The sequence below is a fragment of the Kogia breviceps genome, chromosome 9 (genome assembly GCF_026419965.1).
Source record: "Kogia breviceps isolate mKogBre1 chromosome 9, mKogBre1 haplotype 1, whole genome shotgun sequence".
Classification (NCBI taxonomy): domain Eukaryota; kingdom Metazoa; phylum Chordata; class Mammalia; order Artiodactyla; family Physeteridae; genus Kogia; species Kogia breviceps.
Window position 1 is genome coordinate 115,508,740 of NC_081318.1, and position 22,803 is coordinate 115,531,542.

The 22,803-nt window shown below is 49.1% G+C and overlaps 1 protein-coding gene across 9 annotated transcripts in view; it reads right to left on the minus strand.

Moving 5' to 3' along the window:
- OGDH (oxoglutarate dehydrogenase) overlaps positions 1-22,803 on the minus strand; it is a 75,960-nt gene that overhangs the window by 44,484 nt on the left and 8,673 nt on the right. For 2 of the 9 annotated variants that reach the window (XM_067043022.1, XM_067043019.1), the window contains exons 2-5: positions 20,509-20,544; positions 16,723-16,971; positions 2,268-2,459; positions 370-472 (exon numbers count right to left, since the gene is read on the minus strand). In XM_067043022.1, coding sequence (XP_066899123.1) covers positions 370-472; positions 2,268-2,459; positions 16,723-16,971; positions 20,509-20,511 — 547 coding nt within the window. In that variant the 5' untranslated portion in view covers positions 20,512-20,544. Of the gene's footprint in view, positions 1-369; positions 473-603; positions 695-2,267; positions 2,460-16,722; positions 16,972-18,111; positions 18,354-20,425; positions 20,545-22,803 lie in introns of those variants that run through there. The other 7 variants (XM_067043017.1, XM_067043018.1, XM_059074605.2 and 4 more) reach the window with 5 other exon arrangements.

Genomic DNA, 22,803 nt, shown 5'->3' on the forward strand with positions numbered 1-22,803 from the left:
CCGTCTGGGGCAGCACTGCCCTGAGATCTGGAAACCGAAGCCAGAGGAGCTGGTCTCTGGAATATCTTCTGACCCGCCTGCCTGGGTGGGTCATCTTTTTCTCTGTGCCACAAACCTTTTCTGCCCCCAAATTTTACTTTCCAATTTTGAGACTTAGACAATTGAGCTCATACGATCTGGCTGAAAAGCTGAGATAAAAATAACTTGCCCAAAACACACTAAGGCTACATGACTGATAAATGTCAAGTGATCAGAACGAAGGAAACTTAAGAGTCTTTCCCTTCCGCCTGTGGACGTCCTGGCTGCCACAGGCTGGGACACAGAGAGAGGAGCCACGCAGCGCAGCGCTGGCCGCTCTCAGACCCTCACCAAGTTTGTCTGTGGATGAGATAATATCAGCGGGCACGGAGGAGTCCAGATCAGCATCCAAAATTCCCAGGGGGTCCAGCTGTGCTACATGGTGCCCTCGTATCTATGAATGGGCCAGCGATGGAGAGGGAAGGACACACACAAAAGGACAGGAGGAAAAAAAAGAGGGAAGGGGTAAAAAAAAAAAAAAAAGTAAAATTACATTAAAATTAGTGTTTACAGATTAATTCTCACCCACGTTTGAAGAAACAGTTACTGGAGCATCATCAAAATTTACACAACTAATTCCGAGAGGATCAAGTTTTGCAATGTGGTGACCCCTGACCTGGAAGCAATAATACAAGCAGTCATTAAGCAGGTCCTGTGGGCTGTGGCGAGGGGTAAAAGTTGCACTTGGTCAAACCTTTCCCTGAGAGCGCCAATGAACCCAAACAACAAAGTCAGTTTGTAAAAAGGCCTACAATAGTTTGTTTTAAACCACTATTGTGCATAAATGCACTTTTATAAAAAGGGGATAAGCTCCTCAGGTTTTGATAAACCTGGCAGTCTAAAAGGACCCATTTCTCCGGATCCCTACACAGTTTTCCTGGATAAACAGAAATGGGATATGCTGGGGACTTTAGCTCCAGTGCGAAGACCACTCAGCTTAGAACACGCAGAAGTCCCTAAGGAAGGTGTGCGTGTGGCCCTGCTGCATGGGTCAGGGCACAGGGGGCACAACAGCAGACAGCTACAACAGGGACCTCAGCGCCTGATCGGAACCATTTAAAAGCAAAAAGACACGGAAAATCCCTTTCAATTTTGTTTCTTTAAGTCTTTGTTTCTTTAAGTACTTTATCCACTGTTTCTTGCTAACAATTTGGGAAGGGGAGCAGCTGCTGAGAAGTCACTTAAAGACCAACAGAAATGACTGAGGCTGAATGAGTCTGGCAGTGGTCAGCACACATCAACTGTGCCTCTTTCTACAGAAACGCCCACGGTGAACGGCGTGCGTCTCGTCATTTGCCCTGGGGAGACAGCCTGACTTGCCAGGCTCCAACAGGACAGACCCACCCTGTGCTACCTGTCCTGACACCTGTGGCAACTGGCCCCACAGGCGGAGGGGAATGGTCCACACGGCCGTTTCCAGGAAAGAGAACGTCGGAGAGAGAACTCTGTGGTGTGACACCCCTGCTACGTTGCAACAAAGACAGAAGAGGCAGCAGGGGAGCCCAGGTCCTGGGGGCTCCCAGAAGGGCCTCCCGGGGCCTGATTTCTCCTCCTTTCCCCCTGAGAACTACTCACAGACCAGGTGGTAAGGTCTGAATTCTGGGCTCTTCTCCACGCCAGGCGGATATCCTGGAAGGGGCTTCTGGGCTCTGAGAAAGGCAATGGGAGCCCTTGGTTCTGCATGAGCCTCCTCCAATGTGGCTGACCACTGACCGGAATGTTCCTGGAGAGGTGGCCCCTCTGCAGGCTCAGCTGCCCCTCACCTGCCTCTCCCTGCTTTCATGGGCTCTGCTTCTGTTCCCCAAACCCTACAAGTTCATTTTCTCTTATTGCATTTGGGCCCTAGCAGCTGAGAAGGGGAGCAGCCCACCCGTCCCCGTCACTGCTCCCTCCTGGGGGTCGGCACTGCCCCTGACGCCCGGGCACTGACTGCGTTTCCCTGCTTACAAATCATTCTTGCCAGCCTATGGGAAGAAATAAGGGCAGGTGGCAAAGGTGGCAGAGGATCTGCTCAAACGGGGTGAGACTGCCTGGGCTCCTTTTCTCTTGTCATATGTCACTTTTGCCTCCCTCCAGCCCAGAGCAGGGAGAGAGAGCGCCTAGTATTTGGTGGGGGTGAAAGTTAAGTGACAACCTTCACGGGGTCAGCTGGGCACTCTGTCATGGCTGGCTGGCCGCTGCCACCTTACCTGGTAGGCCCTGATGAGAGACTGCACCGCCAGGTGATCCTCCACCAGCTTGTCCACGTTGGGCTGAACCTCCACCAGGGGCCGCGCTCTGGCCACAGCTGACAGGGAGCCCAGGCTCAGGGGGAGCGGGCTCTGGTAGGCAGTGCCCGGGGGCGCTCCGGCGTTGGTGTTTCGGAAAAAAATGTCCCACGACTGAAGACAGAGAAGGAACACACGTGTCACTTCATTGCTCCCCTAAGGCCTAGGACTCATTTTTAGCCAAAAAGAGAACTGTTCTTTGCAGGTTAGTCTTGATTATGTCCATCTACCAGTAGCCTGGTTGGGTCAACTTCTTCCTACTCTGGACAGCCTGCTTCTGCCTCCAGAGGGTGGGTCTCTCAGAGGCTGGGCCCCTGCTTCCATCATTCCCTCAGATGCGCCTCCTTATCCCCAACCCTACGACCGCAGATGCCCTCCCATCAAAACTCCCAAGGCCCAAGGCCCAAGGCCGAGCAGCTCTGCCCGGCTTGTGGGTGCCAAGTGCTTCCATGGCAGGCAGCCCAGGAGGCAGGTGAACAGAGGCCTTCCTGCCCCATCTGTTCCCTGCCTAGTCATCCGGAAGACCAGTGCTCGTGGCCCTCCTGCCTGTAGGGCTGCAGCTGCCCCAGGTCCTCAAACCCCAACTGGGCCTCCTGAGGGGAACTGAGTGCATTTAGATCCGCTTTCCAGACCCCAGAGGCTTGGCACAGCTTTTGAAGCCCAGGCCTGCCTGCTTGTGCTTTCTCCCCGGACACAAAACAGAATCAGGGGGACTTCCCCGGTGGCACAGTGGCTAAGACTCCGTGCCCCCAACGCAGGGGGCCCAGGTTCGAGCCCTGGTCAGGGAACTAGATCCCAACACGCATGCCGCAACTAAGAGTTCACATGCCACAACTAAGGAGCCCGTGCGCTGTGGCTGAGGAGCCGGCGAGCTGCAACTAAGGAGCCCACCTGCCACAACTAAGACCCGGCGCAACCAAATAAGTAAATAAATATTAAAAATAAAACCAGAAAAACCTCAAACAGAATCAGGGCCTTTATGTAGGAGGCAGCCTGGAGCTCAGACCTGCGAAGCCTGAAGCGTCCCCACTGACCCCTACAGAAATAGTCTTGTCACTAAGGGCTCAGGGTGTGCAGTCAGAGGCAGAACCTCAAATCTGAGATCTGAGATCTTGGCAAATAACCTAAATGTCTGTGCTCAGTTTTTTCATCCGTAAGATGAGGACAAAAAAAAAAATCTATATATTCTTCATAGGTTTTTTTTGTAAAGACTAAAGGCATTTAGCACACAATCTGGCAGGCAGTTGGCATTACTGGTAGTAACTGGTATTACTACTGGTTTCAACTTCCTTTGTGCTAATGTGAACTAACTCCTCTTCCTATTATTTTTGGCTATTTTGTGTTTGATTCAATTTTTTCTTTTATTTTTATTTTTTGGCCATGCTGTACAGCTTGTGCGATCTTAGTTTCCCGACCAGGGATCGAAACTGTGCCCTCTGCAGTGGAAGTTCGGAGTCCTAACCACTGGACCGCCAGGGAATTCCCTGATTCAATTTATAATCCGCATAGACAGTGTGAACTATAATCGTTTCTCTCATACAAAGACGTGAGGCTTAAAATAAAAGTTTAGAGGTCAGAGAAACTAAGACTTAATAAAATTCCATTGCCAAAAAATACATATTAAAACTCAGAGTTTAGAAATGTGAAAACATTGTCTTTCTTCTCTGCCATGCGTTTTCCAGTTTCTAAGATTCTTCTGTCAATAAACTCTGGTTAGACTTCTTGAAAAATCTGGAGAGGAGAAACTTCACTAGATTTTTGTTCGCCCTCCCAGTTAAGTGCTACCAAGATGTTGTCCAGATGGGCTCATCTGGGAGCTTGGGCAGGTGTCGAATAGGTCTATCTGTGTCTGGGCAGAAACCTTGAGACCGGTCCTGAAGCCTGAAGGTCTTCTGGCGTTTTCAGGCAGGCTCTTTATGACATGTAGACTAACTGACCTGGACGGTCCGAGGGACGGCTGCTGCCCGTCACAAACCCCTGGGATGCACCCGGGCCTGGAGCATCACACAGGGCAGCGCGGCCTCCCACTAAAAGTGTTTCTGAGCTTTCCAGGATGTTTACATCATTCTACAATAAGAACATAGTCCTCTCGTATTCAAAGAGATTAATTAAAAAAATCAAACTATTAGGGAGATGATAGTACAACATGGTGAATATACTAAAAACCAGAATTGTACAATTTTTACATGTGAATTCTATCTCAATAACAATTGTTAAATGTTTTAACATATCTCACTATTCAAGGTTTTACTGTTTTCACCTTTCTGGTTAATTTTCAGCATGTCAGCTGATGGCAGAAGGGAGCTCTGGGGTTCTCTTTTGGCAAAGGCCGTAACATCGACTGCAGAGCACCTTGCACCACGTGACCTGACAACCAGGGGCATTCTACACCCAGGGCTTGGAACCCCAAGACCATTCTCTCCCTCTGAGTCCTCTAACAGGGCTAAAAGCAGTATGCCCACCAGAGAAAGCAACTGACTTACTCTTGTGAGAGAAAGGAGAGGATGCCTCAGGATCAGCAGCCTTGGGCAAGGGCAGGCTGCCCCAAGCTCAGCACCCACCTGGTTCCTTACAAAGGCCTAAGGAGCAGACATGCTGGACACCCCCAAACCTTTTTGACTCTGTGAGCTTGTACAGCAGGCCACGCAACCTCCACGCATTCTGGGAGCAGCTCTGACCCAGGGCTCTCCCTGGCCCCCGCCCATACCTCCAGTAACCGAGGGCCTGGACTAAAAGGAGCCCTCGCTGATAGGGCAGGGAATGCGGCAGGAGTCAGCCCAGCCTTGCACAGCAAGAACCAACAGCGTGCTGTTCCTGCCTTGTAAAAACCTGATCTAGTTTCTGCTTTGCCCCCGGCAGGCTCTAGCACTGGCGTCCCCACCCTTACATGTGTCCATGCCAAGTCCTGCTCTGGGCACGTACCCTGGGGCTGCCGGGGGGCTGAAGGACAGGGCATGACCCTGAAACCAAGTAGCCTCTGGAGAGCAGCACACAGGATCCCAACTTTCTTCAAGCCTTAAACACTGTCTTCTGCCCCACAGAACGCACGAAGACATGTGTAGAAATGTAGCGGCAGTCGCCCAACGACGAGACCTTGGATCGAGAGGGTCCCCTGGCTGCACGTCGACCCCCTCACCCTGATGGGCACCGGCTGCTGACAGACCCAGAGCCAAAAGGCATAGCAAAACCCACACGTTCACCTCTCTTTAGAAAAATCAGCTTTGACTAACAAGAACAGTAGTGGCAGCCACAGAGGTAGGAGTAGCCACCACACTGATGTTCCAAGCATCTGGAATGCCAACTACAGCCTCCTGGGGAGAGGTTCAGGCAGGCAGGACTGACACAGAGTGGTCACCAGGCAGGGATACCGATCGGGTTAAGTAAGACAGAGCAACCCTTACATGAACAGCATCTCTCCAGCTGGCTGACCCTGGCCAAAGCCAGCAAACAATAAAATCAAAGGATTCCCAGGGCTGACACCCGGAGGGCGCAGGCCAGGGCCCTGGGTGGTGGTGGGGGTGGGGTGGGGAGGGAAATCGTAGTCATCGGGCCTCCTCTCTCTGACCTTCTTTTGTGCTTGGGATAAAACTCCAGGTGATTTTCAATTGGCTGAGGACAGCGACACAGATGGAAATTCTGCTCAAGCTGGAGGCGGTCAGAAAAAACTGGTTCCTACCAGTATTGCAGAGAGCTGGGAACCACTGGGAAAGAAAATGCCAGGAATGCAGCTTCCTCCATTCCCGAAATTCACCCCCACTGAGCAGCTCAGCTTCCCTGCAGCTCTGGCAGGCCCTCCCCCACACGCTCTGGGCAGGTGTGGGTACCTGCACTCAGATGAGGGCCTGACCAAGGAGCCCACCCCAACAAAACGGCAAGCCCCCTTCCACCAGCTCCGATCGGTTTGCACACGTGGGTGACAGAAAGTTCCTGGCGGCATACACTTTGCAAAACCCTCACACCGCAGCTTAAAACTGGTAAATTTTCATGTAAGTCAGACCTCAAAAAAAGTTGATTTAAAAAAAAGGCTGTGAAAATGAAGGTCATTTATTTTGGCTTGCAGGTTTCGCCACCCTTCAGAGGCCGAGCTTCTCTCCCTCCAGCATCTTCTCCAAGATGTCTCTTCCACCCCTCCCTTCCCCATACCTGAACTGGCTTCCGCTTTTGTTCAGTAGTAGCCTGCACCTCCCCCACTCCTGCTGCCTGGGGCGCTCAACCCCTCTCCACACATTGACCCGCGTCATCTTCAACCTGTGGCTCTGTCACTATCTGGAGAGGGTTTCCTTTCTGATAATCGCAGCCCTCATTTGCACACATCTGAACTTGAGGCTTTGTTTACCCGTATGTCTACCTGCTGCCAGTTCTGGTTCTCTCCCCAGCAGCGGCTTCCCTGCTGCCAGAACCGAGTGTCTGCAGACCCGCTGCAGGGACAGGTAACCACGAGGCTGAAGTGACTGGTCAGTGGGCCCTTTCCCAAATGAAGAGAAAACTTCAAGAAGAGGACGCCTGTGTGGTCCCACATGTCCCCTGCACGTGGAGCTTCGCGGCCTCCGTGCCATAGAGGCTAGCAGCCCTGGCCCGTCAACAGAGGTGTAGGCCGGCCACCCACCTCTCATGAGTGGGTTTAAGGCCATCAACTTGTTCCTGAAATGACTTAAACCAAAACACGATAGATTTCAAGTACAAATAAGTATAACATTCTGGGTAAAGTGAAACCAGAATTCTTACATTTAATTTTAGATAACTAAAAGCATTTGACTGTAGTACATGAAGGTCTGTTTTCAAAAGCTATTAGCTCCTATGCTCCCCCATACACCTCCCAGACTTCTCACAGCCCCAGTGGGCTTTCCCTGCTGCCACCAGTCCTCTCCTCCCCAGTCAGAGGGAGCTCTTCAAAGCTGCAAACACATCCTTTCTCCTCTGTAACGTCTAAGGAAGCTGGTCCGGTGCTTTGCACATAGTAAGTGCTCAACACACCTGCTGAGTTCAGGTCAGACTCCTTCAAAGGCGAACATCTTGACAGGTGTGGTGTCAGATGCAATGTCAGGTGCAGTGCTAGGGCTGGTATCAGGTGTGAGGCCTAGTGCTGTGCTCCCTGGGATGTCAAATGTGGTGCTGGGGGGTGTTAGCTGTGGTTCTAGGGGTGGTATCAGATGCAGTGTTAGGTGTGACGCGAGGTGGATGCCAGGTGCTCGGTCTGGCGTGGTCCTAGGTATGGTGTCAGGTGTGGTGCTAAGTGCTGTGCTAGGCGGGGTGTCAGATGCAGCAGTGCGTGTGGTGACAGCTGTAAGACCATGGACCATCCAGAGTCCTCATCTCAGATAAGGCTGACCTCAGTGGGTGTGGGAGTGCTAACCAGGGGACGCGGCGTCAGTGGTTCAGTGAGGCAAGCAGACTTTACCCTGTTGATTGTCAAAAGATCTCAAGAGTCTCAGGGCCAAGCTCCTGACTGTGAAGGTCATGACAGAGACTTGTTCACGAAAGGTTTGGTTTTGGAGGGGTCGCAAACCTGCTACTAAGCGCCCTTCCCCACCCCGTCTCAAAGGCCCCCGATGTGTGTCAGATACGCGGGCCAGTGCAACTGTGTGACCTACCAGGGCCATGCACGGGCTGAGCCCACCAGAGTGGGCCTGCCTGCTGCCCGCCTGCTCCTGGGGGTTGGGAGCCCCAGTCCTGACCCCCAGAGGCTGGGCGAGGGCCAGGGAAGTCGCTTCAGCTCTCTGTGCCTCATTCCTTGCCTGTAAAAGTAGGGAGCACAGGCTACTCAGGACACCCCTATACTTGTGTAGCTTTTTACACCTTAAAAAGCACCTGTAGGTATACTCATATTTGTTCAAGAAGCTGATGATCAAAGCGTAACCCTAGGGTTACTAATGCTTATTCTAGCTGCTCAATTCTATGACTCTGGGTTCTGGACTGGCCAGACCACTTTCTCTCATCCGAAGTCCCCTTCAGATGCCCTGCTGTCTCGTCTCCACCTTAGCTATGGAACAAACCCCACCTGCTAGCCACCACCACCCTCTGCTGGGCGCCCTGCCAAGGACCCTGACGTAAAACACCAGGCGGGGGAGGGGGTGGGGCAGCCTCTGGCCACCTCTTGAATGGACCAAACCCCAGGCTCAAAGGCCATCACAGTTGATAAACTAATGACTGCCGGGTCTGGAAGTCAGATGCCAACACTGTCACAAACAACCATATCATTATGTTCTGAAACTGACAATGCTTTTTAACTGCCACAAACGTGAAATTCAAGGGAACAAGTGACCAAGGAAAACACATGCATGGCCAAACAAGGGTTTGGAGGGTTCAGGCTACTTCAGTCAAATAAATGGACAGGCAACAGCTCCCTGAGCCAAGGATGGTCACCTGTGACTCGCTGGCCGACAGGCACTGGATCCCAGTGCCCTGGAGGGAGCTGGCATTGCTCTGAGGCTGCATGTCTCCCTACTCACCCTGCACAGGGGCTCTTCCAGCTTAGAAAGTGTGCTGGCAAATTCTGCATTATTTCCTAAGCGCCTAGCTTTCTGTGCACACCAGCCCAGCTATGGAGTGGAGCTGAGGGATTCATGTCTGAGCTGTGTATGAAAAGCCTGCATAGGGCAGTGTCTACAACCCTCCTGGTGTACTCTGTCTGTGCCAACTGCTGGGCTCCATGCCTTTCCTGAAAACACTGTGTGGGACTGTCCAAACGTCCCGATGAGACGATGCCCGGGGTGAGGGGGCGAGAAGACCCGCTGTGGACAGCCACAGACCTGCACAAAAGGTTCCTGCTTCAGGGCTAGGCAGTCTCGAAAGACATGCATAGTGCTGGGCTGCAGAGCCCTCCAACCACAGGCAGGGCCTTGTTCAAACTGTCCCCAGCTGAGGACGGGTGGGGCCATGTCCCGACCCAGCTCACTGCCCACCACCACGTCTAGGAGACACCAGGATCTCGGCCTGCCTGACCTGTCACCACAGACCTATTTATACTGGGAGCAGTTAAACTTGGGGTTTCTGCTTGGGGATGCCTCAGCCAGAGAAGCCAAGTGAATTGTGCTCGATTAGAGCGATGCTGTTATTTTTAAAGCACAGTGTGGTACAGGCGAGAGAACATCTCCAGACAAGTTCTACTATCTTCTCTCTGTATGGGTGTGCAGGTAAAATGTCAATAAACACACAAGATTAGCAAAGAAAAGCTGCCTCAGCTCTGCTCTAAGGAATCTGCTGATAGCGGAATGATACTCCCTGGGTTTCTGCCCTAGACTAAAGGCAATGGCCCCATCAGATCATTATAGAAAGGACTGTGGTAGGCTGCCCAGTGGCCACATGTCCTCCCAGGTCCACAAAAGGCCCCCTGCAGTGGCCATGTGGCTCTTCCACTGGAGGTGAGCCCTTGGGGGCTGGCCTGAGACTTGCTCTGACCAAGGCCATGGGTGGCAGTGGCAGCATGGGCTCTGGGTGGGGCATCCAAGGCCCGCAGCCTCTCCTCCCCTCTCCTCTCTTCTCCTCTTGGAGCTACACCGAGGACTTGTGAGGGAGTCTCTCTGGTCCCCTGGCTGATGGCAGGGCCTGGTGGACAGCTAGCACCAAGCACCAGATGTGAGGGGGGCCGCCTTTGCAGGGCTGCAGCCTGGCCAAACCTCAGCTGCACGGAAGCTGGGAACCATGAGAAAGACTTCACTGGTGGTGTTTCAAGTTGCCAAGGTTTGGGGTGGTTTATTACACAAATGCTCAGAGAAACCAGACTTTCACTGCAGGACAATATACGCAGGACTCCTGTGACGGCTGTCATGCGCAGTTTCTCTGGCAGTCCTCAAGAAGTGGGAGCCCTTGCCCTCTGCCTGGCTGTCTACACCCAACAGTGCATTCTGTCAACTCAGAATTGCAACTCTCAAGGGCAGCTGTGCGGGACCACAGATCTGGTCCCCATGCGCCTAGTGGGTGGCCCCACGTGGAGGACCTAGCCCAGCTGAGCCAAGCCTCAGGCTCCGAGAGAATTCTGGCTCTGCGAGTCGGGACCACTTAAGAGAGAAGGCCCTAAACTCACAACCTGCCCATGGACGGCAGAGCCCAGAGCCCAGCAGACCTTCAGACCCCTCGTGGGGGCCTGGCACAGGTGGAGTCGGGGAGTGAGTGGCCTAGAGGCTCTGGGCTGACGATGTGACCACCACCACAGCCCCTTTCTGGGAAAGGCCCCAAGGAACACCTCCTGCTGACAATGTGTTCCTTCCCTTCCCCAGAGAGGAGGCGCCAAGCAGGCGGCTGGGGCAGAGCTCGCTGCGCCCTTCTCAAGAGTTGCCCGAGGGACCTTCCCGGTGGCGCAGTGGATAAGACTCTGCGATCCCAACGCAGGGGGCCGGGGTTCAATCCCTGGTCAGGGAACTAGATCCCACATGCATGTCACAACTAAAGAGTCCACCTGCCACAACTAAGACCTGGTGCGACCAAACAAACAAAAAAAAAGAAGCTACCCCGGCCCCGAGGTTGACTCGCTCCTTTCTTGCTCTTGGTGTCCACCTTACCCTTGAGGTCACTCTGGATCTCTCTCTCCAGTTATCACTGACATTTAAAAACCCAAGACTCTCGGGCTTCCCTGGTGGCGCAGTGGTTGAGAGTCCGCCTGCCGATGCAGGGGACACGGGTTCGTGCCCTGGTGTGGGAAGATCCCACATGCCGCGAAGCAGCTGGGCCCGTGAGCCACGGCCACTGAGCCTGCGCGTCCAGAGCCTGTGCTCCGCAACGGGAGAGGCCACAACAGTGAGAGGTCCGCGTACCGCAAAAAAAAAAAAAAAAAAAAAAAAACACAACAAAAAAACCAGAAACCCACGATTCTTGCTTAAAATACAGTACAAAAGGATAGTCATTAAAAAAATCACACTCCAAAAGATGCAGCATGCCTTTTACTCCCAGCCCGCCCTCCGGCCATCACCGGCTTAGTTAGCTCTCCATCAGCGCCTGACACCCTCACTTCCTGCCAACTGCTCAGGGGTCCACACTCCCACAGCATTTCACAAACTAAGCCAACACCCCTCGGCTTGATCTCGGGGCCTCTCCACGTATGTCACAGCTCAAACTGCTGGTCTTCACTTTGCTGCCTTGGGCTCCTGGCGCCGAGCCTCCCAGAAGCTTCTGTGAGTGCTCGCTGAGTGCCCCCCGACCCTTCCCGGGCCCCTGCAGCCCTCTGCCTTCACACGTGCCTCTTCTGGGTACAGCCACCCTGTCCCTGGCCAGGCCCCTTCCTTACCCTTCAAAACTCAGAACAACTGGCGCTTCCCTGCAGAAGCCGATGGGGTTTACTCTGTATTCTAACTGTGCTCGGCTTACCGAAGTCTCCACGGGCCCGCGAGCTAGTGGGCCTCGCACACTCACACCTCCTGGCAGCCAGTCGACTCAGTCCTCCAATAAAACTGTCGTGAGCTACAAACTGCTACACACATAAAGTGAAGGCACTGCTTCAGGACCCTTACACTTTCCAAAGGTGTTAATTTTATGTCCCTGATGGTATAAACACAAATCCTTTAAGAGTAAAATACTATACTGGAGTCAGGGAAGATCTTAGTTGGTTTAGTCGATTTTAACACAAAAAGTCACCAGGGTTGAGATTCATCCTGATTTAGGAAGCTGAGTATGGAGGGGGAACTTCAAAGTGAGGTTTAACAACCTCGATCACTGAAAGCCCATGAAGTATATACCACATGTGTGTTTTCCCCCAAGGCCAGCAAAGAACTAGGGCGAACCGCGGCTGAGTTTTTAAAGTGCAGCCAAGGCAGTTTCAAAGCTGCAGAATGAAAAGGAACGGTGTCACCCCATCCTGGGGACGACGTGTGTCTGTTTCTGCTCTGCTTGTCTGGTTCAATTACAGAAAATAACAGCACTGTGTTTCACAAGCATGGAAGGAAGAAGCAGAAGTGCCCGGGCCAGAAGACTGGCATGGCCGAGCTCAGAGAGGTGGGACCGAGAGTCTAGGATCTGCACGTCAAGCGCCACACAGAGCTCTTGTGGTGACCACACTGGACCAGAGAGCTGTTACTACACGTGGGAGCTGGCCTGCAGAAGGCAGGAGAGGAAATGGACGCAGTCAGCAAGACGAGGAAGACAGGCTTTTAGGAAGTGGGCAGAGGTCACTCAGAAGGCCCAGGCAGGGGAAATGAGTTCCGATGCACCAAGGACGGCCGTGGTGGCCCAGTGAGCAGGGGCACAAAGGGCCCCACAGGGTGCAGAGGGCACAGGGCCCGACCCTGGGTCCTCCCTGCAGGGCTGACACCACGCTGTGACTGTGGCGGGGGTTGGGGTGAGGGCGAGCACCTGCCTCTGCTGCACAGGAGGGGCCCGGTGAGGGCTCAGCAACTCTCAATTACCTGTCCGTATGAAACACTAACAAGGGCAATCTGGCTTTGACTCTGTTTTTAAGACATAAATAAAAATAAGATGGCACCATCTGACTTGTCCCCAACATGGCCAAGCCCCTAATGAGGGAGGGCTTCGCACGCTGACAGAACAGGCCCTGGCTGACGGGTCCTAGGGGGTCAAGGGGCGAGCTACACTTGACAAGGTGTTTAAGACTGGAGCGCAGAGGCCGGACCGGAGAATATGATGGGGAAGAGACAGCTGTCTAGGGGAGGACCACACCAAGGGAGGAAGAGGAGAGGGACGGCGAGACGGAGTGCAAAGGCAGACCCTGGGCCGGCCAGGTAACTGGGCGCAGAGGCACGGGGAGTGCTCGGGGGCTTGCACCCCTGAACTGCTTGATTACTTTACCACAAACGTAACATTCACCACTAAACATTTAGAAATAAAAGTTTTCTTTAAAAATAGGGATATGACAAAATTATAAATTATAAAGTCAAAAGTGAAAGGGCAGCTTTAAGGTAATCACAGCTGATAAGATAATCAGCTGAATATATAGACTGAGAATGAGATTATAGTATTAGAGAAGTATCTTGTTAATTTTGTTAGGTGTGGTGAAGAAACCATTCCCTTGATAGAGCCACTCAGATGCATTTATGACAGAAATGTAAGTGGGGAAGGAATAGATTTTTAAAGACTGGCAAACTGCAGAGAGCTACTGAAGTTGCGTGATGGGTCTCCTCACGGAGGTTCATTTCACACTCCTGTCAACTGGGGGAAGAAAAAAAAAGCACAACGTGAGAGTTGTGAGTTAAGTTTTATTTGGGGCAAAATGAGGACTATAGCTCGGGAGACAGCGATATATATACTGTATATATACTGTATATATACAGTTTGTCAGATAGCTCTGAGAAACTGCTCTAAAGCGGTAGGGGGGAAGGTCAGTATATTTGTGATTTTGGTGAAGGGCGAGTCCATGCAATCGAGCACATATTTTTTGCAGAAGGTTGTTGCTAGTCACGAGGAGCAGACAGCACCAGGAAGGATTTTAGTACTTTTCTAGATACAGGGAGATGACAGAACTGGGCTCATAAAATCTTCTCCTGAAAATATCTATCTGAAGACCTGTTCTCCCAGCTTTTCCCAGAGCACAGAGTGCTTCATTCCTGATCTCCACCCCGTGAACTCCTTTCAGGGGGTGTTGAAGGTCAGCAGCTGCAGAGCTCATAATTTGATCCTTGTAGAGGTAGATGGTTAAGTGTCAATTTGAAATTGACACTCCTATTGTATGTTTGAAAACATCATAAAAAGTTTAAAAAATAATAGGAAAGCAGAGCATAGAAGGGCAGGGGAGATGCTAAATTTGTGCTGTTTCTGCTGGACACAAAAAAATTCAGTCCTAGCAGTTCCTCATAAGCCCTCTGCAAAGGGAGGGAAGAGAATGATGACAGAACCAACTCTCTGGACAAGGAATTTGACATCCCTTATCTGATGCAGAAATGAGAGATCAGAAAGATGATCAATCTAAATCTTAAAACCTAATTTTCTTTATCTCTCCCTAAACTATTTTTTCTAACACAGAGCACAAATGAAGCATTCTTAATAAAGCCAACGATTTCCAAGGCCTTCCGTGGGTCACAAATGCCTTTGAAAATCTGATTGAAAGCTCTGGATCCTGTCCCTCAAAAAATGAGCATACAACAGGTATTGGGCCTAATTCAACTTGGAGAGGCGATCAAGTCCACTTTGCTGGGATGGCCGCGGAGGGAACTGCCATTGTAAATGTACACTGATTTACACCATCCTGTCCCTCTCCTTCAAGGAGATGCTGTGTCCCCTGGGGAATCCTGACAACAGAAACCAGCACATAAAATCTGGCCCAAAGAGCCAACCCAAATGTATTCTCTTATTAAACTGAAAAGTCCTTTTTTGAGATCCATTACCCATACCCCCGTGGAATCTCTCAAAGAGGTGCTAAAGAGGTGCTTGCTCTGACCTGCGGAGCCCAAGGACCCAGTCCTCACTCTGCATTCTTCCTCAGCAGGCTGCATCTGTGCCTGTCAGTAGTCCTCTCACTGTGCTGCCCTCATCCCTGGGACAGATCGACACGGTGACCATCCCACGCAGCCTGAGAACCCCCAAGTGCTACCTTCCTCGACACCATGTGATAAAAATACTTTTCAAGAATAGGCGGAGCACAGAGCATTTTTAGGGCAGTGAAAATACTCTCTATGATACTATAATGGTGATACATGGCATTATGTATTTGTCCAAAACCAGAGAATGCACACCACCAAGAGTGAACCCTAATGTACACTATGGGCTTTGGGTGATGATGACACGTCAATGTAGGTTCATCAACTATAACAAATGTTGTAACTCTGGTGGGGGATGTTGATGGCGGGGAGACTGCATGCGGGGGGCAGGGGGTACATGGCAAATCTCTGTACCTTCCCCTCAATTTCGCTATAAACCTAAAACTGCTCTACAGAATAAGTTCAAACATTTTTTTAAAGCAATAACGATAACGATATTAATACAAATACTAATAATGGTAACAGCCACTGTGCTGCTTTCAGCCCCACTTTCCAGAGCTCTGCACCACAGAGCCACAGTGTGCTTCTCCACTGCAACCCATTCCCGTGACGCCAGGCATTCACACACGGACGTTCCCCGACCTAGATCCCTGTTAACTCGCAATAGCTCACTCAGGTGCTATTCTCCCTAAAACCAAATATAACTTAAGAAGACTTGGTTCCATAAAGAGGTTACATCTGAGAAAAGGAAGGCAGGGGACAGCCTGGATACAAGATGAAAGTCTGATTCTGAAACCTCTGGGCTAAGTTTTTTTGAGACATAACCTTGTAGCAACTGTCTTCAAAAACCACTAACATCTGACATCACAGGCAGAGGCACTTCTTTCCAGGCAGTGCATTTGTCTACAGTCTTGGGAAACACACCCCAGATCTCCTCCCATAGGAGACCAGGTCTCATCTTGCTCAGGGAGCAAGGCAGCTTCCAGGTTGCCATGGAAACCTTGCTGGGCAAGGAGGTTCAGACCAGGAGGCAGCATTCCCGATGAAACGGGGCTGGTGGCTCCCACAGTCAAACGTACCCAATCTAAATGTCACTAGTGCTTCAGGGTAAAAGGGTAAAGCTTACGCTCAAGGGCCCAATGGAAGCAGGCTGCCTTTAGATAAACATGTCCCCAAAATTCACAAGGAAAGAGCCAGATCAACAGTGACGACAGCCAGCCTCCGGCGGGCATTCCCTCTGCACAGACCCTGAGCACCTCGCACATACTGTCTCCTTCTCACACCCCGCAACGGGGCACAAGGAGTCTGAGCAACTTGGGGATCTACCCTCCAGCTTCTGCTGGGCCAGCTGCCTGACCTGAAAACCAAGAAACAGTCATCAAAACCCATAAATATCACTGGCCAAAATGCTGTGAAGAAGTTCTCCCACTAGGCACGCTCTGTATCAAGTACATGTATGAAGAGAGAGGCTCTAAGGAAGAGCCTCACCGGTTAACACAGAAAAATTAGAAGGAAGACTTCACAGAACTTACTTTCAAATACAAGAGAAAAGCATGAACATACTGATCTAAAATGTCATTTATACGGAAATCACATGAAATGGTTTTCAGGTGTTCCGAGGACAGTGGGACAGAGGAGCTTCCTGCGGGGCCTTTCTTTCCGTGGGCTTCCTTTCTGCAGCATCACCATCCTGCAGCAGCCTTGGTGAGAGCCTGGGAGTGGTGCAAGTGCTTCTCTACATCCTTGCCGGTTTAACACGTTGGCTGTTCCAGGGAGCAAGGCCTTGAGCGCGCTGCACACGGAGAGAGGGACACGCCCCTCCAAAGAAGGTGGCTCCAGTTGGGCCTGGTGTGACGGCTGAGCTGGGCTGATGCAGAGAACTCGGGTCGGTGGGGCTTCCAGCCACCTGCCTGCCTTCCTTCTCGACGGTCCTCAGAATACATGCACTTACCTGGACGGCCAGCCACCAACGGCCAAGACTCCAAACACATGAAGACACCTGCTCCTCTGAGCCTTACCTTGTGTACACTTTTGGGGTTTTCCAACCAAGCATAGTACATTTCCTCCACATAGTTCGAACTAGTCCCGCTGAGGAAGGGCTCCGCAGCTACGGGGGCAGTATAGCACCGGATCTGCCCAAACGTCCTAGCTGCTGCTGGTCTGTTTTGTGAAAATGTCTTCACAGTCTGGGAAGCCGTCAATGGCCTCAACTTAGCAGCACAAGTCCTTAAGTGAAACATTCTTGTCCTGAAGTCTCTCACGACTGTCTGCACCAAAAAAAGAAAGAAAAGTTAGAAAGAGCATTGTAGCAGACAAGGCTACTGGGGGAAAACCTCGCTGGCTGGAGGAGAAAGACCCTGTAAATGCATTTGTGGCCACGTACCCTGCTTCAGAGAGCACGACACAGCATGACGTAGTCAAACTGACCAACCTTCTATGTACAGGGCCTGTGCTCGACATAGGGAGGAGAGAACACAACTGCAGAGGTTATGGTCTTTGCCTGCAAGTTTCAATCTAGTTTGAGGGATACAATATATCATGATAAATACGTGACGCCCTATAAGTTTATACATTGTATAAAACAATTATAGGAAAGGGCAAAAAAGATTAATTAATGATTAGATTAATATTAATTGTAAAATGAGAAAGATACTTTCTAATCTATCCGGAGACTCCCGAGTAACCGCTGGACTCACAGTATTCTGGAGAACACAGAGACATTGGAAAAATATTTTGCTCACCCTCAAATAATTTATCTTTGAGCAGCAGAAAAAAAAATTCTAAAAATTAAAAATTACAGCGACAGCACTGAGCGCTTGAGAGGCACAGAAAATGCCAACAAAACTCCATGGGAGAACCCGCTCCTCCCAGGTGTTCCTTTCCTGCGGCTGGGAAAGCTTGGGGAAGGGCATGGAGGACAGGGAGGATTTAGCTCAGGAGAGGCCGGGAACGGCAGGCATTCTAAATATAAGAATCAGTAGGAGGAAAGACAGAGAGGTGGAAAGGTGTGAAGAACACAGCGGAAGAGCAAGAATTGTCTTGTCTGGCAGGAGAGGTGGACTAGCTGGACAGCCGGTGTCCTGACCCCCGTTTCCTAAGACTGGGAGCGGAGGAGGGCTGACAAGCGAGGGAGCGGGCTCTGCAAGAGGAAGCACGGGCAGCAATGACTACAGAAATGTCTACCTACCTTGGGGCGCTCTATGGTCATCAACTTGACATGTTAGGACTCTTCACGAACCCCACCAACTCCTTAGAAGGCAGGCGCTAGCTCTTCTGTTTTACAGGTCACCTTTCTAAGTTTTCCCCAAGGTTGAATGGACCTTGAGTTTGAGCATTGTAATTTTACTAAATCTAGTATGTAACTCTATCTACACTAGCCATTTTACAAAAGCAGCTGATGCACTCACCAGACCATGAAAGAGTTTACACTGTCCCCAGAGGGGTCTTGAATCACTTCCAAGCACCCATCAGAATCCAGATGCCTCCGGGCAGGGACCCAGTCAGGAAGGGATAAGGACACTGTGCAGTTCCTCTCCCCATAAAAATCCCGGTACCTTCCAGTCAAAGCTAAAGAGGCTGTAGGAGGGAAAGGGAGCCCCAGGGCAGGGACGAGGCTCACCACAGCCCTCTGCCCTGAGATATGGCGCCTGCTGGCCTAACACATGGTTGCCCTTAAATCTGCCTTAAAGCAAGTGCCCTGGCTGTAAAGTTGGAATTACACCCCACCTCCACTCCTGCCTGAAGGAAATCCAAGCTCTGAGACATGCTGAGAATTACCCAGAAATAAATGTTACATAAACTATCCTTTACACTGTTTATAAGAACCCTTCCTCTTAAGCCATATGATCAGAATATGCATAAAGGACACTGACAGATAGAGTGTCTGGCCTGTTCTGCTGCTCAGAAAAGACTGGTCAGCAAAAGAGAAAAGCAGAACAGGTACTTTAAAAACAAACTGAACAACAAACAAAAACTTGCTCCTTAAAAGTTAAAGACAAACAAGCCTATATTTTGCTATAGAATGCAATCTTAACTCCTTTTCTTTTTAACCTTAAGTAACTTCAGTAGTTCTTCCTACCTCCAACTATACTCGCATTTTCTCTAATAGGCAAAGAAAGACACTGATAGCAAAACTACTACTACTGCTGCTTTCCACGTTAATTTTTTAAAAATTCAGGTCCAAAGGAAAACACTCATTTTTTTCCTCCAATGTCATTATTATCTAGGCAGCTTGAAACACTCAATGGCCTCTGAGTTGGGCTTTTCTCCTAGAACACAGCAGTATCATCACCTCCATTAGTATCACCGCCACCATTAACTGTCATTATTCAGTTGCTGCAATACCCAATTAACAGGCACCACACCGACAAGGACAAAACTGCTTGTTTCATGTGTTCTTCCCAATGCAGTCCTTCCAATGTGATACTATAAACAAACCACGTTACCTAGCTATTTACAGGCACCGAATCTGATAAGTCGCTCAGTGCTGCGGAGCACAGTCACTAGCAATTTTCAAACTTCCCTTAAGATGACTCATTGGAAAACCTGCCCTTCAGGGGATGGGTCAACATCCTCAGCCTCCACCCTGGGGAGACCAGGAACACTAGTTCTCTATTAACGATCTGATGGACCCACAGAGCAGACAGCAGGTATATACATTTCAGATTTTGGTAGGTTCAGATTCCATCCTTCCAATTCCAGAGTCAACATTATGAATAGTGCACCATTTTTGGCAGAAACACTGAATTGTTCAAACACTTTCATGAAAGCTTCGGGTTGTCAAAAAAGTCCAAGTGTTCTGACTTGTGGTTTAGAACAATATTTCTACTTGACAAGGGGGCCAAAAATTCTCAATGGGGAAAGAATAGTCTTTTCAACAGACAGTGGTGGGGCAACTGGAGATCCACATGTGAAAAAATGAAGTTTGGACCCCTGTCTCACACCATATACAAAATTAACTCAAAATGGATCAAAGACCTACATGTAAGAGCTAAAATTGTAAGACTCTTAGAAGTTTTATAACTTCCAAGTTAAAATGTAATAAATCTTCATAGCCTTGAGACAAACAACGTGTCTTAGTTAGGACACCAGAAGGACAAACAACAAAAAAAATAGACAAACTGGACTTCATCAAAATAAAAACTTTCGTGCTTCAAAGGACACCATCAAAAAAGAGAAGACAGTCTAAGAGTAAAAGGAATATTTGCAAATCATACAGCTGATAAGAACTCTTACAACTCAATAATGAAAATAAAAATAACCCAATCAAAAAATTGCAAAAGTGACTTCCCTGGTGGTTCAGTGGTTAAGACTCCACGCTCCCAATGCAGGGGGGCCTGGGTTTGATCCCTGGTCAGAGAACTAGACCCCACATGACGCAACTAAGAGTTTGCGTGCCACAACTGAAGATCCTGCATGCCACAGGGAAGACCCTGCATGCAGCACAACTAGGAGCCCTCGTGCCACAACTAGGACCCGATGCAGCCAAATAAATAAATTGATTACTTTTTAAAAAATTGCCAAAGGATACAAACAGACACTTTTCCAAAGAAGACACACAAATGACCAATAAGCACATTAAAAGATACTCAACATCATTAGTCATTAGAGAAAAAAATGCAAATCAAAACCACTATAAGATACCACTACATGCCCACTAGATTAGATACAATCAACACAAGCCAAGTGTTAGAGAGAACATGAAGAATTTAGAACCCTCACATAATTCTGTTGGGAATGTAAGCTGGTGCAGTCATTTTGGAAAACAGTTTGGCAGTTCCTCAAAAAGTTAAACATAGAATTACCATATGACTCAGCAACTCCACTCCTAGGTATAAAACCTAGAAAAACAAAAACATACGTCCACACAAGACCTTGTACAAGAATGTTCACTGCAGCATTATACGAGCCAAAAAGTGGAAACAACTCAAATGTCCATCAACTGATCAATGGGTATACAGAATGTGGTATAGCCATACCATGTAATAGTATTAGGCAATGTAAAGGAATGAAATGTTGATATCTCTTGCAACACAGATGAACTTTGAAACTTTTAAGTGAAAACAGTCATTCACAAACAAAAAACACATGTTGTATGACTTCATTTATATGAAGATGTTCAAAAGAGGCAAATTGATACAGACAGAAAGCCCAGGACTGGGGGTAGCAAGGATAAGACATGACAACTAATGGGTATGGGTTTTGGGGTTTTTTTGCGGGGTGGGGCAGGGAATGAAAATGTTCTAAAACTATTGATAGATAATGCTGATGGTTTCACAACCTTCTGATATACTGTAAAATGTTAAATTGTACAATTTAAATGGGTGAATTGTATGGGGTATGAATTATACCTCAATAAAGTTTTTTGTTTTTAAATGTTTGTGAACAGATTTGCCCAAACCTAAACTTTATTATTTATTTTTTTTGCCATACCACGCGGCATGTGGGATCCTAGTTCCCCAACCAGGGATCGAACCCGCGCCCCCTTGCAGTGGAAGCATGGAATCCCAACCACTGGACCACCAGGGAAGCCCCTCAATAAAATTGTTTTTAAAAAATTCTAAGAAGAAACATAAACGAGCCTATCCCTATCAATAAAGTACACAAAGTGACACTATCTGTAACCCATTAATTTCAAGATGCAAGTATAAATCTATACATTTGAGAAAAATAACATTAAAAAACCCCCAAAAAACCAAAGCAAAATTTGTTTTTAAGGGTTCAGTGCTCTGCCCTTAGGAAAATAAAACAGCTTTATCTGTGCCTGGACATTCCCCAGTCAGGCAGCATACACCTTACCCAAGGCCACCTCCCCATTCACAGGATGAGGATATAAACTGACTCCCAACGTCTACCACCCTCACGCTGTCTAGGCAGAGGAGTAATTAAAGAGGCAAAAACAGCCTGGGCAATTTCTCAGGACATGAGTCTTTTAGGGAAAAGCACATGCATCATTAAATGATTGTTACCATTGTGTGTTGCCTAAGAACCATTAAAAAAAAAAACTTACCTTGAGAGGCTTGTTTTTTGTTTTGGTTTTGGACTCATTAAGATTTTCATGATGAATCAAGAAAACAATGCTTGCTACATACCTATGGCTGTTAATCCATTATTCTAGTTTTAGCAGTGATATAAAGACATTATGTACAGAGAGAGCACAAATACCAATTTTCTCTTACTGGCTGAGAATCTCAAGAGAATGCAACGTCTTTCGCTTGGATGCCTCATCAAACATAAACTGAGGGACTGAGAGGTAGTGCAGAGTACTCTTAAACTACAAAGGTATTTTGCCATTATTACACAGAAACGGTGGTTGAGCCTGCAGGGCAAACAGGCAGAGTGACTCTTCCTTGCTGTGTAAGCCTTAAATGTGTCACTTGATCTGTGTTCAGTTTCCTTTGCCATAAAGTGAAGGAAGCAATCACTTCTGCTCCCTCAATGTTTTTTGTAATTATGATACAAACATGAAAGAACTTTGCACACTTTAAAAGTACTTTTATGGGACTTCCCCCGTGGCGCAGTGGTTAAGAATCTGCCTGCCAATGCAGGGGACACGGGTTCGAGCCCTTGTCTGGGAAGATCCCACACGCCGTGGAGCAACTAAGCCCGTGCGCCACAACTACTGAGCCTGCTCTCTAGAGCCTGTGAGCCACAACTACTGAGCCTGTGTGCCACAACTCCTGAAGCCCACGCACCTAGAGCCCATGCTCCACAACAAGAGAAGCCACTGCAATGAGAATCCTGCAAATCGCAACAAAGAGTAGCCCCCACTCACTGCAACTAGAGAAAGCCTGCGCACAGCAATGAAGAGCCAACCCAGCCAAAAATAAATAAATTTATTTTTTTAAAAAAAGTATTTTTATGACTAAAGGACTACAACCTACCAGAAAAAAAAACCCAAAACCTACCCTACAACTAATGACATGTCTTAAAAAGCTGAAGTTCCCAAGGTAAAACTAAACAGAAGTAAATTTGGAGTGGGTAGCTGATCCGATTGCTGGGGGGGAATTCCACCTCTGAAGTGGGAACCCCAAACAAGCTTCAGTGCATGGGTCTGAAGACTGATTCATCCTTCCCAGACCGGCACTGTGTTACCAAAG